This window comes from Drosophila mauritiana, chromosome 3L (genome assembly GCF_004382145.1).
Source record: "Drosophila mauritiana strain mau12 chromosome 3L, ASM438214v1, whole genome shotgun sequence".
Classification (NCBI taxonomy): domain Eukaryota; kingdom Metazoa; phylum Arthropoda; class Insecta; order Diptera; family Drosophilidae; genus Drosophila; species Drosophila mauritiana.
In genome coordinates this window covers 509,460-529,148 of record NC_046669.1, presented here as the reverse complement: position 1 = coordinate 529,148, position 19,689 = coordinate 509,460, and the positions used below count along the sequence as shown (strand labels likewise).

The 19,689-nt window shown below is 41.2% G+C and overlaps 4 protein-coding genes across 7 annotated transcripts in view; 2 read left to right on the top strand and 2 right to left on the bottom strand.

The window, feature by feature from the left end:
• The window catches only part of LOC117140731 (homeodomain-interacting protein kinase 2), a 34,617-nt gene extending 26,494 nt beyond the window's left edge, over positions 1–8,123 (bottom strand). The window contains exons 1-2 of one of the 3 annotated variants that reach the window (XM_033303804.1): positions 7,903–8,123; positions 3,094–3,654 (exon numbers count right to left, since the gene is read on the bottom strand). In XM_033303804.1, coding sequence (XP_033159695.1) covers positions 3,094–3,361 — 268 coding nt within the window. In that variant the 5' untranslated portion in view covers positions 3,362–3,654; positions 7,903–8,123. Of the gene's footprint in view, positions 1–3,093; positions 3,655–4,993; positions 5,120–7,902 lie in introns of those variants that run through there. The other 2 variants (XM_033303807.1, XM_033303805.1) reach the window with 2 other exon arrangements.
• Positions 8,124–8,231: 108 nt separating this feature from the next.
• On the top strand, positions 8,232–9,057 carry LOC117140734 (peptidyl-prolyl cis-trans isomerase-like 1). The gene is made up of 2 exons (XM_033303812.1): positions 8,232–8,395; positions 8,496–9,057. The coding sequence occupies exons 1-2, from the start codon at positions 8,313–8,315 to the stop codon at positions 8,941–8,943; spliced, it is 531 nt and encodes a 176-aa protein (XP_033159703.1). The 5' UTR covers positions 8,232–8,312; the 3' UTR covers positions 8,944–9,057.
• On the bottom strand, positions 9,004–10,249 carry LOC117140732 (BLOC-1-related complex subunit 6). Its single transcript, XM_033303810.1, has 3 exons — positions 9,743–10,249; positions 9,208–9,682; positions 9,004–9,150 (listed from the first exon to the last, which is right to left on the bottom strand). The coding sequence occupies exons 1-3, from the start codon at positions 10,125–10,127 to the stop codon at positions 9,105–9,107; spliced, it is 906 nt and encodes a 301-aa protein (XP_033159701.1). The 5' UTR covers positions 10,128–10,249; the 3' UTR covers positions 9,004–9,104.
• A 209-nt stretch (positions 10,250–10,458) lies between these two features.
• Positions 10,459–19,689, top strand: part of LOC117140729 — a 110,995-nt gene continuing 101,764 nt past the window's right edge. For both annotated transcript variants that reach the window (XM_033303801.1, XM_033303800.1), the window contains exon 1: positions 10,459–11,158. The gene's annotated coding sequence lies outside the window, so the exon portion shown is untranslated. The remainder of the gene's footprint in view (positions 11,159–19,689) is intronic.

Genomic DNA, 19,689 nt, shown 5'->3' with positions numbered 1-19,689 from the left:
TGCTTAATTAAAAAACATGTATCAGTATTAGGAATTTAAAGGATAATTTAAAATCACAAAATAAATACACAACAAATACATAATTTACTGAATACATCAAATAGGTAATTGTCACTATCTACATACAAGCACAGGTTAGTTTTTAAGTTCTAATGGATTTTAAGAAGCTGGGAAAAATATGAAATATTTATTTAAAACTAAATTGAACTCCTCTCGTCAGCAGAAACAACGTAGAACGTGTCAGAAAGGGACTGATTGACATGTGAGCTTGCCCTCCCTTTCCCCGTCTCGCTCACCGCCGTATTCCCCTCTCTTTCGCTCTCTGGGGCTTCTGTTGTGCGTGGGCTTGGTAGAATGCCTTTGAAGAAACCTTCGCTGCTTTTGGCTTTATTTTCTGTGTCGCAAAAGGGAACACCGAGAGGCACGCACACACAGACGCCATTAATGTATCACATAACCCAGTAGCAAGTAGCTAGAGAAGCGGAGAAAGGGGCCCAGAAGAAAGGAGGAGGAGAAGAAAGGCGGGCGGAGAATAGGGAGCCGTCTGAGTTTTAATGAGAGATGCACGCGTGTACCAATTTCCCTTTGGGAATCCATTTTGTACACGTTCGACATGTGGAACCTGTTTGTTTTCGGGAACCCAGACGGTGGAACCTGTTCCCAGTGAGGTCTCAGCCCAATCCAGGTAACTTCGAGAACCGGGTGCATCTGGTTTTCCATAAACGAATATTGTTTAATTGTGATTACCCCGAATTGACTCATCACACACACTCACGATGCCATCTCTAGAGTATAGAATAACGGTGTCAGGCTGCAGCAGAAACAACGAGGCAAAGTGAAAGATTCTCGTTATTAAAGATGCCCAAAATAAGAAAAAGGGGAGCAGATAAGAGCAGTTGGCAAAGATTAAATGACAAGTTTTCTTAAATACCCTCGTGAAAAGCTTTTTCTTCAAGATTTGGAAGTTCCATACTAAATCTTTACCATTCTCACTTATCAATCAGATAAGGGATAAATCGATTGTCAAATAATCGAATAAAGATTTCAAAGCTGTAACATCCTCGAGCAGAAAACAGAGATACCCCGCATAAAATCCAATGCAGGAGAGCGAAGGAGAGCAGACAAGGCGCACCGGTTATGGGCATGTGTTGGTGTGTATCTGTGTGAGCCGGGTGAAATTGCAAAGAAAAAGAACGCCTACACAGGCAGACGTAGAAAGGGGTAAAGCGGGCTATAGAGAAGAGGCGAAACGGGGGACATAGGAGACCTGGACCCGAGGAAGACTGGGCTGGGTGCACAGCTGCCTAAGCTCCTTTCACCCACTCAAAACCAACGTGATCCGTGGCGAAATCTGCGGGGTTAGGGCTCACAGTCGGCTGAAATTATTAGCAACCGGCGGAGATTTATGGGCGAAAGTATATGTACAGCTGGCTATCAGTAATGAAAAGGCAACAAAGTAAGCGGAAACTTTTTGATGCCGCTGATCGACAGGCAGAGAAAAAAACAAGAAATGTGTATGTGGAAAACCGCAGATGAAGTCGAGAATGCTGAGCGAGAAGTTAATTAGGGCAGAATGAAAAGACACGAGAAGAAAGCTGAACTCAAATCTACGGACATTTTCACCTACTTGATAGGCAAGACGTACAAACTTTGAATGCTTCAAGGTATTATAATTAGATGAAACAATTATCCACCCAAAACTATATTTGTCAGAAATTAATAACAAACGATAAGATTGTGGAAACAAACAAATATCTAACCCATGACAGCCAGAAAATCAAGTGCCTCACACAAAATCAACATGTTCATATCGCAAAAACGAATATTTTTGGCTATACGTACATTTTCGAGATAGTCGGACCAAGACCAGAAATAAAAGAATCGTATTCTCGTATCAAAAAAAAAAAAAAAAAATAAATAAAAATAAAAGTATTATCTCGATTAGTGGCCAGCCAAACAAAACAAGATAAACATTTCGCAGAAGGGAACAGCAGAAAATATGGGGGAAAAATTACCGAAAAAGAAAATAATACAACAAATTCCAGCCACTCTGATGACGACAACAAGCGAACTGGCAAACTGGCGAATGGGGAGCGCAAACAACAACTGGAATATTTTTATAAGTCGCAATAAGCGAAAAATAAATAAAGCGAAGGAAACACTGAAAATACAGTCGAGCAAAGAGGCGGAGCAGCTCAAAAGCGAAAACTTAGATTGGGAGACAATTGGGGTGGTAATTGCGTCCGCTGGAATTTTCAATGAGCTCGGGGAAAAGGGGGGACCTTGTGAGATATCAAACAATAACTCATACTATTCACAGAGCAGATAATGTGAATGAAGCCAGGCAGTCGAGCAGCGAAAACATCATCACAAATTTTAAAGGGATTATGGAAGGGAATCTTCTTCAAGCGCCAAGACAGACATGTTCGAGCATGCAAGCGTAATCGCGGATAGCGTGGAAAATCCAAAGATATCATCCGAAGCACTGAACAAAGTCTGAGAATGTCCACAAACCCAAAAAAAAATACAAAACGGCGACAAACCACCATGCGAATTATCGCTTCCTTGCTCTCCTCTCTCTCTCCCTACCCACAAAAAAAAGTTGCCATGGCGTCTATTGTGATAATCAACAATAAAAAAGGGGAGGCGCTGGGGGAAATCGGGCGATAAGAGTGCCCAGAAGAGGCAGAAATATGGCACGGCAACCAATAATAATAAATATTGCGCCTAGTATTACTAAACAACAGGGCGCATTGCCCACGGCGCGCGTGTGATAACGATAACTCAAGCAAATCAAGCGATTGTCACAATAATCGATGAGTGCTATCACCACGGGAAGGGGCAATCAACCGGACGAAATGAAATGAACAGCAGGCAAATTACCCATGATTCATTCGTGGGGCTGCTGCAGGTGATACCTGATCCGATAACTTCCATTTATCCGATTTCGATTTACATTTAAAATTCCCTACATAACATAACATATCGAATTCACATGCTATCGATATCGAATTCAAACCATTTCGAAAGCCTAGTCATAAATAAAGCTAGTGCAAATGTGTAGTAACTATTTGGATGGCTATAAAAACTCACCTGTTTGACGTTTTCGCTTGCTGGTTGCTGCTGCAGCTGCCGATGAAGTCGATGTGGATGTTGCAGGTTGCCTTAGGATATGCTGCTGCTGTTGTTGTTCCTGGTGACGCGCCCCGTCCGCAGTTGCCGTTACCGTTTGATCGCCGTAGAAGGACGTCGCCCTGACTGAAAGTCCCGCTCCTAATCCCGGACAGAATCCGGATCCCCCGCCCCCGGCAACGGCGTAGTCAACGAAATCGGACGCTTTTGGGTGGTAGGACGTTTTCATTGGCGCATGCTATCCCGCTCGACGTGGTCGGCTGTCTCCCTTGCACTCAGTTGGCTTGCATTGGGGTTTTGGGTTCCGTTCGCCTTTTTCCGGCTGCTTACAAACTTATGTTTACAAACTATGTTTGTACAAAACGTGGCGAGTCGCTGGCGAATTTCGAGTGACACCGTTTCAAATTTCAAGTGAATTCAATATTTTAAGGCTTTTAAGTAAAATATTTTACGAAGAGGATATATTTACAAGAATATGCTTTTTTCAAGACAAATACAATTTATGCCAAATTAAAAGAGAATCTGCAAGTAGAGGGAGAACACTATAGCCATTAGTATGGTCGAATAAAATCACGTACCAAAAATATCATATCACCACACTCGCACACCTGCCCCGCACTCATACGTTTTTATTTTAATTCGCTTTTGAAACTTTCCATTCAAGTGGGTTGTCCAAAAACACAGACACTCATTATTATTTACAAATATTGACAGTGGAGACTGACTAGTGAGCTAAAAAACTTTATTTTACTTTATGAAATTTAGTAATGCCTTGAAATGTTTTGTACAGCAACTTGGTAGCTCATAAGTTTGCTGCACGCAGAACATTCTTATCCAGGCTCCACTGTTGTTTTGGTTTTTTACTTGATTCCGCTTTTAAACTACGCAAAAAGCGGCGTGAAAGAGAACAAACTATAAAAACAAGACAAACACATTTCGGGTGTCGAAAAATGAGAACCACAAAAGAACGAAAAAAACAAACAACAATAAAAACATTTGGGAGATTACGCACTTGGCCCCGCACACAAACAACACGCACACTGGCGCACTTTCGGCCCACACGGATACACACCACGAAACCCTTTTCTACGCACTTTGCTGAAAATTCTACGAAGCCCCCTAAAATTAAACCTAATTGGCAACTTTCGTTGCCAAACCCGAAAAACAAATCCGCAAAAAACAACAACAAATTAAAGCAAACACAAGCCGGTTCCAAAATTATTAATGAATTGCTCAGCGAGTGGAAAAGGGAGAGAGAGACAGTGCCGCTGAATGGATTTTCGTTCTGCAGCTGGCGAGTAAATGGATCCTGCGGATACCCTGCCTGATGTAAAATGGAAAGCTACGTAGCTACCTACTCAAAAGGATTTGATGCTAATTATCCCCAAAATGTCCCAACCCAGTAAGTCGATTACTACTTGATAAATTCACAGCTTTCATTAGAGAGATGAACAGTGAATATACATATTTGAGATGGCGCTTTGGGGAACACAATATCCTTTCAACAATTTACACGCGCTCTCTAACTAACGTCTAATACGAGACGGCTCTTAGTTAACAACGGCGGCGAGAAGAGAAGAGGAGACGGAGAAATCCGAAACCGGGCTAAAACAAGTTTCAGGCAGCGCTTCTTCTTGCCGCCGTTATTGTCCATCATCTCATTTTGGGTGTAGCCAAAATTAATATTTATGCTCGTTGATTTGTTTGCGGGAAAATTGCAAAACATAAAAGGTTTTCTTTCGTAATATTTCACCGCACAGCACCGAACTCACACACACACACACACACACACACAAGCTGAGTTCACAAACACCTGCCAGCGAGTCCGGTGTTTATTTATGCATCTTAATTTGTTTTGCACCTTTTTCGCAGCAGCTTCGCCACTCATATGTATATGCAGATATATATCTTGGCTTTCTGTAGCTGCCACTTCCTCTCGACGGCCGTGGCTGTGTCTTCTGTGGCTGCAACGTCCGCTCGCGAAGCCGTTTGTGGAGACTCTGAATCGAAGAATTGAGGCACCGAAACTTTGTTGCCACAGAGCCGAAAAAAGAGAGCGGGCCACTCGCCGCTCTTCTCCGCTTCGGATTCTTCCAGGCGCCTGCGCAAGCCCGGTCTCCGCTCTTCCACTACCCACTTCCTGCCGCCCCTTTCTCCCTTCTCCCCGCTCAATCTGCGACTTTTAGGGCTCTGCCCGGGGGACGAATCGCGAAATTATTTTTGCTTACTTTCGCTGTGGTTGTTGTTTTGGTTTTTCCTTCATTTGCTACCCTGCAATATCCTGGGTATCCTCTGCATAGACCTCAACGTAACTGTTTAGGGATTTAAACTATTCATTCTATATAGTACTCTCTAAACTGGTCCTAACTGTGTAAATTTATGGTAGAATATGAATAATCCCAGTAAGGGGTATTCCTTCGTCGGATAGCCAACTCAGGCTTGCTTGCTTACGTGGATGTCCCTGTTCGGGCGCCACCCAAAAGTGTGAGGGGCTCCATTTGACACGTAAGGATTTGCGTCGGCAGCAGAAAGCAGAAGAAAGGGGCGGAGAAAGCGCAAAGGGAGGCCAAGAACCGGCAAAGGGGCACCTTGCGAAATAGTTTTTTTTTAGTTTTTCGTTGAGGTGGGTCGAGGAGAGGGGGTTGCGATGTGCGAATGGGCCAAAGTGGTTTAGTTGGGCAGCCGCCGGGTAAAAAGCGGCGCAGAGGAAAACTTGCGTCGTGGGCAGACTTAATTACACACATATAGAACAAGATGGAAATGGCTGCGTGGATTGAACACATTTTTAGCCGAGCCAAAGTAGCTGCTATAGTTTCATGGGTGGAAGGTACCAGGGGTTCTTTCCCTGCAAAGGATCAAAAGAAAGCATATGGCTTCCAGCATGCAGAAAATAAGGAATGGAGGACAATTCTTGGGAAAACCTAGACTTGAAAAGCGCAACCCAACAAAAGGTAAACTTAATTGATGAAATTCCTTCCTTATGTAAATAAGCCAGCGCTTCAAAGAATTCGATTCATGACATTTTCTTGTAGAAAGTAAAGAGAAGTTAAACCTTAAACGTAATATTACATTTTTTGGTTTGGTCATAATTGCGGTACTTAAGCAACATTGTAGTGGACGGTGGCCTTTGTCGTTAAATCTGGAATGGACTTTCCGGGTTTATTTAGCCCAGCAGGATGCGAGTTCGACAAGTCTGTGTCCCCGGGGGTTCCCCGCAGAAGACTCGCTTAGTTGCAGCTTGAACGGGTTCTGCTTTCGGTGGCGACGTCAGCAGTCAGTCCTCAGTCCTTAGCCCTTCTTCTTTTCTGCAGCGACAACGCCACAATTCAATCAGCAATATGGTTGGCAGCCTGGGCATCAATTACAGGCCAATAAAGCTGGGTCTCCACTTACCCCCCACCACCACCTAATCTCATTTTCCAACAGCTGTTGGGGGCGGAGACCTGTGGGAGGGACAGCTAACATATGGAAGCTTCGGGTTTTCATTTTTTCTCCCCGTAAGCTCTAATTGACAGCTGCCAAAGTGGGCGGGTTGGGATGATGGGAAGGGGGAGGGTTACGCCGGGAAAACCCACAAGCAGTAAGCCTCACCCCTCCCCACGCCAACGACTCGTTAAAGTTGTGCAACAATTTCCCTTTAAATGATTTACATAGGAAACCCATGGGGAAGTGTGAAGGAGAGGGGGCACTCTCTCGGTCTCTCTCTTTCGGTATCCTTGAATGGAGGAAAGAGAGAGAGAGAGTGGAGAGAGCAACCGGCGGCGGTTTCTTTGATGAATCGACAAACGCTGACTATGATGACGCAGCGTCACAGGAGGATAAACGATGGACAGAAGAGAGAAAGAGAGGAGAGAAGAGAAAGATAAGGAGAGAAGGGATAAGGCAGATATTTCCATTTCCGCCTGCCAGCTATCGTTCCTCTTTTGTTTTGATAAATGCCAAAAGAGTTGGCAATAAATCCCAAACAATAAAAATTGCCCGAGGGAAGGGATAAAAGTCCCAAAAGTGGACAAATTATTCAACCCACTGAGACTTATTCCAGGGCATTCCAGACAATATATGAAGTTATTATTTTAAATTGGAAGACCTTTATAAACAAAGTGCAAACAAATTTTAGCAATTATTCTTATACTTTTTTCTCTCTTAAGGCTCAAATATCAATGAAAATAGAAAAGAGGCCGAAAACCATGTATATTCTATGGGTTTGACCGCAACTGCTGATTAAATGAAAACCAAGCCGATTGCGGGCATATTGTTTGCGATTGTGGATTCAGTCGCCTAAGCTAGGGAATTCAAACACAAAAATCCTTAATTAACGAGCGAGAGAGGGCGATACCAGCACCCGCATTCGAGAAAAACAATGGAAACATTGAGTTTTCCCATGTGGAAACCGCCCCCAGGAGAGAAAGAGAAAAATCCGCTGCACGGATCACCCTGTAAACTAATTGTTGCTAACACAAGGCAATCGAAAAACGCGAGAAAAGCAACAATTCCATGGCGAAAACAAGTTAAAAATGCAATTGAATGTTTATACGCTCTTTGTTGTTCGCTCCCTCTCTCTCCCACACACAACAGACACACACACTCACACAAGCACCATACTAGTGCGCTACTTTGAGTTCATCGTTTTCAATTCATTTTCGAGAGTTTCTCTTCTCTCTTAGCTCTGCTTCCTCTTCTTTGCGCTCTGCAAACACAACACAGCAACAAAAAAAACACGCTCCCAAACACACACACACTTGCAGGCTTTTCTTCTGATATTTTGCTTACTTTTTGCTTCATTAACGATTATACGTGGAAAGTGCTGTGGAAATTTGATTATAAAAAAACACTCGCCATGATTCCGATCCTCTCTAACTTTTCGCGTTGTCTCACTCACGCACACGCAACACTCTTATTAACTGTCTCTTTTCTCGCGAGCCCGACGAAAAATTCCGTCCGCTAAATATTTTCCACGATTTTCGTCGAATTTTGAAATGGAACTAATTGAAAAATACTCTTGAGTGTGCTCACACAAACCCTAAAAAATACCAAAGGGAGTCTAAAATATACCAGAAGTATTCCGTAGGAGCTCAGGGTTGCCAAGCGGCAAATAGTCAGTTCGCTTAAGCTGGTCACTCTGACTCCGCCGGTTTTAACAATTTTACTGAAGTTTCGCTAATTCAACAATAAATATAGTTATGCTGTCCCTAAGCGATCCCAACAATGCGGGTGGCATTCCCGACAAGGCCTGGCAGCCGCACTTCGTGACCCTGGAAACGAGGTGAGTCTGGAGCTTGTATGCTACAGTACTCGCTCGAAAATCGCCGAAACTGAAGACTGAGCATTTGTTTATCACTTTATTTGTGGCAATTGTCCCGCAGCATGGGAGAAATCACCGTGGAGCTGTACTGGAAACACGCGCCCAACACCTGCCGCAACTTCGCCGAGCTCTCGAGAAGGGGCTACTACAACAACGTGGTGTTCCACCGGATTATCAGGGACTTCATGATCCAGGGCGGCGATCCCACGGGCACTGGCCGCGGAGGAGCCTCCATCTACGGATCGGAGTTCGGGGACGAGCTGCACGGCGACCTGAGGCACACGGGCGCGGGCATCCTCTCGATGGCCAACTCCGGACCGGACACCAACGGGTCCCAGTTCTTCATCACGCTGGCGCCAACGCAGTGGCTGGATGGCAAGCACACGATCTTCGGCAGGGTCTACACGGGCATGGAGGTGGTCAAGCGGATCGGCATGGTGGAGACCGACAAGAACGACCGCCCCGTGGATCCCCTAAGGATCACCAAGGCCAAGGTGGAGAAGCTGTGAGCCAAGGAGGCGGATTTGTGGAGGATCTGCTAGAATAAGTACAATTTCCTAGGCGAAAGGTATCTTTCCATATGGATTTTATAACACTATATGTATTTACGGAATGACTAGAAACACAAGATCTTTTTGATTGGTTGATCACAGGATAGCTTAGCCGTATTTTACATGGTGCTGTCCAACATGTCCACCAGCCGTTTGATCTGCCTTCTGCGGAAGAGAAAGACCATTACACTAAAGGGATCTGCCTTGAATTGACCCACTTACATGCGCTGACCCAGCTGCTCTGTGGGTTTCATCGACTTGGTGATTTCCTCCGCCTTGGCCAGCAATTGGTACTGGCACTTGATGTTCGCGTCCAAGGTGTCCGTCAGCTTGTTGACGGCGCTGCGGTGGACTTCCACGTTGTCGGCCGTTATGGAGGAGATCGAGTGCAGCAGGTTGCCCAGGTTCTCCATCAGATTGTCCACCGAGCTAGCCAAGTACTGGGCCTCCAGTTCGATGTCGCTCAAGACGCTGCCGTCCACTTCGGGAATGTTGCGCGACTGCAGGAACCGCCGCGTGAGCAGACCGTTGCCGGAAGTGGCTCCAATGGGACCCATGGAGCTCAGGGGCGTGGTGTGCTCCGAGGAGTAGGACGAGGCAGTCACTCGCTCGCGCAACTTGGCCTCTAGGTCGTGGGCCACAAAGTGCCGCATTCCGTCTGAGTCACTGGTTTCGCCCTCCAGCTCGTAGGGCACAGCTACAAGAAGGAAGATTATCAGTCTAGTCAGAAACTCAGGAAAGATAACCTAGAACTCACTGCTCTCTGCCTTCAGTCTGGGCCTCTCGATGTCGCCGGAACTGCCCTTGGAGTTGCTATTCGAGTTGCTGTTGTCCTCCTCCTCCAAGGGATCGTCTTCCTCGTCGGGATCCTCGCCGGAATCCAGGTTGAGGTAGTTCTCGCCGTTGGGTCTTGTCTTTGAGCTTCCGGGAATCGCAGCATGGCCAGTGGCCGTGGGCGTCAGATCCTGGAGCACGTGCTCCGGCACCGCTCCCGGATACTGGGCCAGGAACGGAATTTCCGTGTAGGAGGAGGCGGGCGTGGCTCCGGATCCGGAACTCCTGGCTCCTTCCACAGGGCCACTCTCTTCGGCCACATAACCGTAGCGTGGGCGGATGGGAATGTCCTGGTGGCGGTGCGACATTCTGCACTGCTCTTAAGAAAGTTATTTTCAATCAAAAGAACTTCAGGCAGACTAAGAAATTTAAGTCAATTTTCACAAAGTTCTGAATGAAAACCAAAACAAAGAATTTACTGGTATATACCAAATGGTTATCGATGAAATCTATTTATCGAGTATATTTGCATTAGGCCCTGTTCAGGATGAGGTCCAGCTTATCTGTTATCGAGTCTTGAGAAAATTGTTTTTTTACGTTGGCATCTTAATGTGCGCAATGGTCACACTCCAGCTCGCACTATCGAATCATCGATAGAACAGATGGGCCAGCCCGTTAAATCGAAATCAGTCGTGTTTATAATTTGCGGCTCCGAGGTTTGCGGTGCGCATTGGGCAGACTAAAGTGAACTAAGTAAATCCGCAGCGTTCTAATTTAATTGCGCGATGAGCGTGTAAAAACACACCTGCGTAGGGCTGCAATGAAGCCAACTTTGATTTTTGTTTATATGTTCGCGTTTCCATCTTATTCTTCGCGTCTTAGTCGTTTTAATTGTTAGTGCTCGTACGCAAAGTGAATTGCCAGCAACTTGGGGCTAAAAGTGCCAAAAAGAGCGAGAATCGAAAAGAAGCGGCTAAAGAGGAATAAGCGAAAAGGAAGCAACGGAAACGGTGTATTGCTCTCTTTCTCCTCTCTCATCCTCGCCATGTGTGTGCGTGTGCAAATGTGTGTGTTGGCGTCGTTAAAAAGTGCATGTGCAGATTAGGAAAATAATATAAAAGGCTACGAAAAGTAAAATAAAATTTGATGTACAAAATACGCAAATTGGTGGCAAACAGTATACGAGTGGCATAATAAAATAAAGTTTTAATGCAAAAAACCAAAATCGACTGCAGTGCGTGCACTTATGTGTATGTGCCGCTGCACATGTGTATGTGTGCAGTGTGGAAATAAAGCAAAGAGAAAAAAACTGTTTTTGCAGCCGGGGTACAAATTCCAATTGGAATCTGCAGGAGCATAAATTCCCATTCGACGCATGCGTGGCTGCCAAAAAAAGCAAGTAAGTTTAATTGTTTCTACTAAAGAACCTTATTAGTTGCTATTGAAAATGGATAAAAGTGTACAAAAAATGGAAGATTTTTTTTGCCTTTGTTTTCTATGGGTACGTATGAATGTGTGTGTGTGTGTGCTCTCTTCTATTTTGTTCTCGACTTCTTGTTCTTTTCTTCTTCCTCTTGGCCAGTTACTCTTATGCTTTGTCTTTCTTCTCTGGCCGTTCTGCTTCTTTCCTTTAACTGCAAATTGTGCAGTCAGCAAGTATGAGAGCGAGAAAGAGATAGCGATCGCTTGTTTCTTTTTCAACCACCCACTTCTTCCCCTCTCATCTATCACCCATATTCGGTTATTGTATTGGTGATTTTCCTATCTATATCTACCGTTATGTTTCGATTGCGATTTCGTAATAACTGCGATAATATTTGCTCTCTCTCGCTCTTCTTTTCTTTCGGCTTTCCACGCTCTTCACTTTTAGTTATGTGTGTGTAACTGTGCATTTGAAGTGTTGTTGTTTTTATTAAAATGCGTGGGTTGATTTTTATTTATCAATCGTTTTTTTACATCGATAAAGTGCAAAGTGGATTGATATGTGGACAAGAAAAGCAATTGATGAATCAGGAGAAAGGAATTACTCGTTAATTAGCTTCTAACGTCTTATATACTGTAGCGAAATATATTTTTAAACGTCAAAAAAACAAAAAAATACAAATCGATTTGGTCGAAAATCAAAGAACTCAATTTCTGGATCCTTGTTTTGTTAAATATTTCCCTACTTCGCACTTTAAATTCCATTTCATTTCTATAAACAAATGTTGTCGCACTCTTGTTGTTTATTTACATCGCATCGAAGAGAGATTTCCCATTTTCAGAGGCGACACTTGAACGTGGTTTTCTCTGGCCTTTTCCCACAGCCATTTCCTCGTCGAGCACTTGAATGAAAATGCTGTTTTTATTTATTGATTTCCATATTGCATTCATCTCGCGTTTTCCCGCTCGCCCACTGGATGACCCGCTGACCCAGCGGGAAATGGAAAATCGTTTACTGCAACATTTTACTGGTGCCCTCTTCCTAGATTTCCCACCCTCCCCTCTCGTGAGTTTCCCCATTTTCCTCGGGGCGGGGTTAAGGCGATGCCTTGGAGCAGATTAAACGCGCGTCCTAATGCGATTTGCATTCGTCTTTCCCCCGGGTTTCCTTCGACTTTCCAGTGCATCGTGCCTGGTTTGGGGTCAGCGACTGGGAAATCTAATTGAGGAAATTCATATTATTTTCCACTCGCGCGCCGCCTGCTCTTTCATTTTCATTTTCCCCAGCTTAACCCCAAAGTGTTTTGGCTTTAACGCTCACGTGCCGAGTCTCTTTGGGCCAAAGACCTGAAGTCCCAATATGTCAAAATCCCATCTCATGTGCGTGGCCAATTTTGGCCAGGTCTTGTCGGTCTTTAAGCCATGTTTCTTCCTCCTCCGAGATAAGCGTGTTAATGGCTCATTAGCAGTGGGTCGGTTTAGGTCACTTTGGAGCCAAATTTCCTAACCGAAGACTCAAAAATAAGGCCCAAATCTCTCCCACACTCTCAAACTCAAATGGCGAGAAAGTATTGAAGAAATAAATACAAATCATCCAGAAGGAAGTTGAAAATTATTGGATTCATAAAGGAAACGGACAATCAATCCCAAAGAATGATTGTCAATATCTAATCTCCTAATGTTCGAGTTCGATTAACACAATTGTGTGTAATTCCACTTTCCTCTAACTGTTTTCTTAACATTTTTTGTAAGCCAAATTAAGGTCAGGAAAATTCTTTCAACTCTTGTTCTCTAAAAATAAAATAACTAGGCATACAAACTTTTTGCCTGATCATCTCTACACTCATTGAGCATTGTTTTCTCATTTTGGAACTAATTTGGGTAGGAAACTTCAAAAGCACGCATGAATTTATGATCATTTGGGGTTCTTTTCTTCATAATAGTAACAAGTTATGGGAAAGCAGTATTGAACAAATAGTGTACTAAATACTCTAAAACCAAATATTACAATTTTGTAACTGACATTTTATTCACACCCACTTTTAATATAGCTTCGGTGGCACGCTTTCGTTATTTATCTTGCATTATTCGCCCTCATTTCTGATGCTTACCCATGCACACCCTTTTCGGAATTCATCCCCTGCATTTTGAAGGTGTTATACTGTTATATACTGACTGTTATACTGGTGTTCGTTCACCCCCCGACTCTAAATTTCCACCCGATGTAAGCGATGTTAGTCTTCATTCTTCCTCGCCAGTTTAATTACAGCATTCCCAATCATTGATTCACTTGCTTCGCTGAGCAACTTTTACAGATGAGATCATCTCATCTGGAATTCCCCACCCCAAACCCCCTTTAATTAACAGTTTCGTATATATGCTCGAATTCATTCCGCAACGTTCCCCGCGCTAAACAGACTTTTCCACAAAGAAATTGCACAATTTATGGCGGAAATCTTTCAGAGAGCTCTTCATTTGATTATCCCTAAGTGAGCTCACTTTGCTTTCGGATTTCGCAAGCGCCTGTCGAAGTTCCGTAAACATTTCATCTCCAAAGAACTGGAGTTCTCTTGTATATTGTTGTTTGTTCCACTTATTCCGCCAATATGGATTGACCTCCTTTTGATTTGTTTACAGCCAGCGGAAAATGAAGGCTTAAAGGAGGAGGGTCAAGGGGGAGGTGCCGTTGATGGCTGTGTTTTGTGGAAGGTGTAAAATGAAAAGCGAATCGTTTACCTGGTAATTTTTGTAATTTTTTGCTTTAGCTGTTGCCTTGGTTTGGTTTTTCAAATTGAGAAATAGTTTTTTGTGGCCACGTAAATAGATTTTGAAGGCATGCTTTAGGGGAATTCAATCGCAAACCTAAACTATATGTTGTATTCCGCACCTGTTTGATTTTGTTTTGATTGCTTTCGATGAATGAATGTGCATCAGATCGACGTGAATCATCTGAATCAGCAGGGCCTATTCACTTTGTTGATCAGCTTGAGATGAGCATTTTCCCCTGTCCCGCAACTTTTCCTTTTTTCTGTATTTTCGGTGTCCAAATATTGACCTCGCTCCGTCGTCTTCTGCCTTCTCCTATTAGTTTTCCCGAATAAATCTTTCCCCCTAACGATGTCCGCATTGTTTGCAGCTCATTAATTTTCCAAAGGTTTTTCTCTCAATTTTTCACGGCTCTTTGATTTTTTATCTGCATTTCCGCATCGAGTTTGTGTTTTTCTCCTCAGCTTCTTTTGACGCACACGAACATGCAACTGTTTGTTGCATGTTTTTTCTGGACGGGGCGGGGGCGGATGGGAAAGGCACGCCCACAAATTATGTCAAACTATCTGTAAACGAAAATCTCATTTGGCCACTGTGTCAGCTGCTGAAGTCAATCCACCAGCCGGTCGCTAATTAATTTCCATCTTTTCCAGCGGCAAACGAAGATCTTTGTTCGAAAGGCTAATTGGTTGGTATCAGCTTTGATTATTTTGCATTTGAAATTAACCTTGAATTCGGTAGACAAACACACCAAATTAATTCAGCAAATTCATTGGGAACCGGTTCGCATGTTGTTGTTTAAATAGTTTCGCATTTTTCAGCGTTTCTCGATGGAGAATCAGAAGAGGTGTGTCTCGGGGAGGTGACTTATTCACCAAGCGGTTTAGGATTCTCTCGGATTCTCTACAACTTCAAGTCATTAAGCTATAAAACGATTATGAAGTGGAATTTCAGACTAAAAACTTGGTATTCAAATCTTTTATTAAGTTCAAGAGTCTATATTTAGGAATGATTTGCGGTTACAAAACGTCTTTAGAAGCATTTAGGACATGAGAGATGCAAATGACCACCTTATAATTGAGGTGATTAACTTTAGAGGAATGCTACAGTCGCAAAAGTATCTGCAATGTACGCAAAGCATTCTGAATTGGTGCCAAGTCCAGATCAACAATTTGGAGTCTAGCTATTTTCGGTATTTCCCTTGCATCTCGCTGATTCTTGAATTAGGCACGGCCGCTAAGATGCTGGGATGCATCCGCCAGATGAAGATACATTTCAAAGGCGCGCTGCAACTGCGCTGCGTAGCTATAAATACGAACCGAAGCCATTCCATCATGACTAGAAAACAACTCTATGAATAGACCGCATGAAGGAAGAAGCGCCTCGAAATGATGAAGAGCGCGAGGAATTTTTATTATCAGCTTTGGAAGTGGCAGAGTAACTTGTAGATCTTTCTTCTCCGCCAGATTTAATTGTGCACTCTTGTGCCGTCTTCTCCGCTCCGCTTCTTCGATTCTCGGACTTTAATGAAGCACAGTGCGATAAGCGAGGAGTTGATGGCGGGGGTTCTCCAGGGGAATGGGCTTTGGTGTTATAAATAGTGCTCGAAACATGTGCGACATGCAATGGAAACACTAGCGAATTGTGGAGGGTCGATCTTCCTTTGCCCTGTTGCCATTCTCCAAGTCAAGGATTTGATTTACAGAAATTTCTCTTTTTGACAGCACGGAATTTTCATCATGTCGGCGGAGGGGAGTGATCAAGAAGCAGGGGGGGAAGGGTCTGGAAGAATTGCTGTCAAAGTTCTCAGCTGGAATGCATGTGATGGGAGCTCAAAGAAGCTGGGTTCGGAAAAATCGAATTTTTGAAATTTAAAAGCTGGAATCGTTTGCCCATTTTTTGCCCATGTTTGCCCACCAATTAGTTTTTTTTGCCCACGTCCAGTTTTTGAGATATGAATTTTCGAACAAGTTCGAAAATTTTCGAAGATCAAAAATTTCACTTTTTTCAAAAAATTTTTTTTTTTATCGCAATAACTTCGTTTGCCCACGTTTGCCCACCCTTTAGAATTTTGAAATTTTCGAAAATTTTCAAAGATCAAAAATTTCACTTTTTTCAATTTTTTTTTTTTAAATCGCAATAACATCGTTTGCCCACGTTTGCCCACCCTTTAGAATTTTAAAAAAATTTATACTTTAGAAAATATAAGACATTCAAGTTTACATAGGTGTCTTTGCCCATCCATTGAAATTAATTTTTTTCGTTTGCCCACCCTTTAATATTACATTTTAACGTTTGCCCACCCTTCAAAATTATTTTTTTTCGTTTGCCCACTCTTAAAAATAAAAAATTTCGAATGCCCACCTCTTAAAACTAAAAAATTTCGTTTGCCCATCCTTTAAAATTAGTTTATTTCGTTTGCCCACCCTTTAAAATTAATTTTTTTCGTTTGCCCACCCTTCGAAATTAGTTTTTTTCGTTTGCCCACTCTTAAAAATAAAAAATTTCGATTGCCCACCTCTTAAAACTAAATAATTTCGTTTGCCCATCCTTTAAAATTAGTTTATTTCGTTTGCCCACCCTTTAAAATTAATTTTTTTCGTTTGCCCACCCTTCGAAATTAGTTTTTTTCGTTTGCCCACTCTTAAAAATAAAAAATTTCGATTGCCCACCTCTTAAAACTAAATAATTTCGTTTGCCCATCCTTTAAAATTAGTTTATTTCGTTTGCCCACCCTTTAAAATTAATTTTTTTCGTTTGCCCACCCTTCGAAATTAGTTTTTTTCGTTTGCCCACTCTTAAAAATAAAAAATTTCGATTGCCCACCTCTTAAAACTAAATAATTTCGTTTGCCCATCCTTTAAAATTAGTTTATTTCGTTTGCCCACCCTTTAAAATTAATTTTTTTCGTTTGCCCACCCTTCGAAATTAGTTTTTTTCGTTTGCCCACTCTTAAAAATAAAAAATTTCGATTGCCCACCTCTTAAAACTAAATAATTTCGTTTGCCCATCCTTTAAAATTAGTTTATTTCGTTTGCCCACCCTTTAAAATTAATTTTTTTCGTTTGCCCACCCTTCGAAATTAGTTTTTTTCGTTTGCCCACTCTTAAAAATAAAAAATTTCGATTGCCCACCTCTTAAAACTAAATAATTTCGTTTGCCCATCCTTTAAAATTAGTTTATTTCGTTTGCCCACCCTTTAAAATTAATTTTTTTCGTTTGCCCACCCTTCGAAATTAGTTTTTTTCGTTTGCCCACTCTTAAAAATAAAAAATTTCGATTGCCCACCTCTTAAAACTAAATAATTTCGTTTGCCCATCCTTTAAAATTAGTTTATTTCGTTTGCCCACCCTTTAAAATTAATTTTTTTCGTTTGCCCACCCTTCGAAATTAGTTTTTTTCGTTTGCCCACTCTTAAAAATAAAAAATTTCGATTGCCCACCTCTTAAAACTAAATAATTTCGTTTGCCCATCCTTTAAAATTAGTTTATTTCGTTTGCCCACCCTTTAAAATTAATTTTTTTCGTTTGCCCACCCTTCGAAATTAGTTTTTTTCGTTTGCCCACTCTTAAAAATAAAAAATTTCGATTGCCCACCTCTTAAAACTAAATAATTTCGTTTGCCCATCCTTTAAAATTAGTTTATTTCGTTTGCCCACCCTTTAAAATTAATTTTTTTCGTTTGCCCACCCTTCGAAATTAGTTTTTTTCGTTTGCCCACTCTTAAAAATAAAAAATTTCGATTGCCCACCTCTTAAAACTAAATAATTTCGTTTGCCCATCCTTTAAAATTAGTTTATTTCGTTTGCCCACCCTTTAAAATTAATTTTTTTCGTTTGCCCACCCTTCGAAATTAGTTTTTTTCGTTTGCCCACTCTTAAAAATAAAAAATTTCGATTGCCCACCTCTTAAAACTAAATAATTTCGTTTGCCCATCCTTTAAAATTAGTTTATTTCGTTTGCCCACCCTTTAAAATTAATTTTTTTCGTTTGCCCACCCTTCGAAATTAGTTTTTTTCGTTTGCCCACTCTTAAAAATAAAAAATTTCGATTGCCCACCTCTTAAAACTAAATAATTTCGTTTGCCCATCCTTTAAAATTAGTTTATTTCGTTTGCCCACCCTTTAAAATTAATTTTTTTCGTTTGCCCACCCTTCGAAATTAGTTTTTTTCGTTTGCCCACTCTTAAAAATAAAAAATTTCGATTGCCCACCTCTTAAAACTAAATAATTTCGTTTGCCCATCCTTTAAAATTAGTTTATTTCGTTTGCCCACCCTTTAAAATTAATTTTTTTCGTTTGCCCACCCTTCGAAATTAGTTTTTTTCGTTTGCCCACTCTTAAAAATAAAAAATTTCGATTGCCCACCTCTTAAAACTAAATAATTTCGTTTGCCCATCCTTTAAAATTAGTTTATTTCGTTTGCCCACCCTTTAAAATTAATTTTTTTCGTTTGCCCACCCTTCGAAATTAGTTTTTTTCGTTTGCCCACTCTTAAAAATAAAAAATTTCGATTGCCCACCTCTTAAAACTAAATAATTTCGTTTGCCCATCCTTTAAAATTAATTTTTTTCGTTTGCCCACCCTTTAAAATTTTTTTATAATGTTTGCCCATCGTTTAAACTTAGTTTTTTCGTTAGCCCACCTCTTTAAAATAAATATTTTCAGTTAAAAACGTTTTCCCACGCCTTAAAAATGTTTTTTTTTCGATTTTCTACTTATAAAACCAAATTTGCACATATGTATGTAATAACTGTAAGTTGTGCCGCCAATTCACATATGTACCTTAGGATCGGCGGACAGAATCACTAATATTATATGATTATGATGAACATATATATATATATATACAAATAACTATATATATACATATGTATGTCCATCCACACTTGCATGAAATTTATCAATTATTAAGAAAAATTTATAAATTGTAAGCGAATGATTAACATTATATAAATATTAAAGAAATAACTGTGTAACGGGTTGCGATCTCCTTATGTACGTTCATCATAATCATATAATATTAGTGATTCTGTCCGCCGATCCTAAGGTACATATGTGAATTGGCGGCACAACTTACAGTTATTACATACATATGTGCAAATTTGGTTTTATAAGTAGAAAATCGAAAAAAAAACATTTTTAAGGCGTGGGAAAACGTTTTTAACTGAAAATATTTATTTTAAAGAGGTGGGCTAACGAAAAAACTAAGTTTAAACGATGGGCAAACATTATAAAAAAATTTTAAAGGGTGGGCAAACGAAAAAAATTAATTTTAAAGGATGGGCAAACGAAATTATTTAGTTTTAAGAGGTGGGCAATCGAAATTTTTTATTTTTAAGAGTGGGCAAACGAAAAAAACTAATTTCGAAGGGTGGGCAAACGAAAAAAATTAATTTTAAAGGGTGGGCAAACGAAATAAACTAATTTTAAAGGATGGGCAAACGAAATTATTTAGTTTTAAGAGGTGGGCAATCGAAATTTTTTATTTTTAAGAGTGGGCAAACGAAAAAAACTAATTTCGAAGGGTGGGCAAACGAAAAAAATTAATTTTAAAGGGTGGGCAAACGAAATAAACTAATTTTAAAGGATGGGCAAACGAAATTATTTAGTTTTAAGAGGTGGGCAATCGAAATTTTTTATTTTTAAGAGTGGGCAAACGAAAAAAACTAATTTCGAAGGGTGGGCAAACGAAAAAAATTAATTTTAAAGGGTGGGCAAACGAAATAAACTAATTTTAAAGG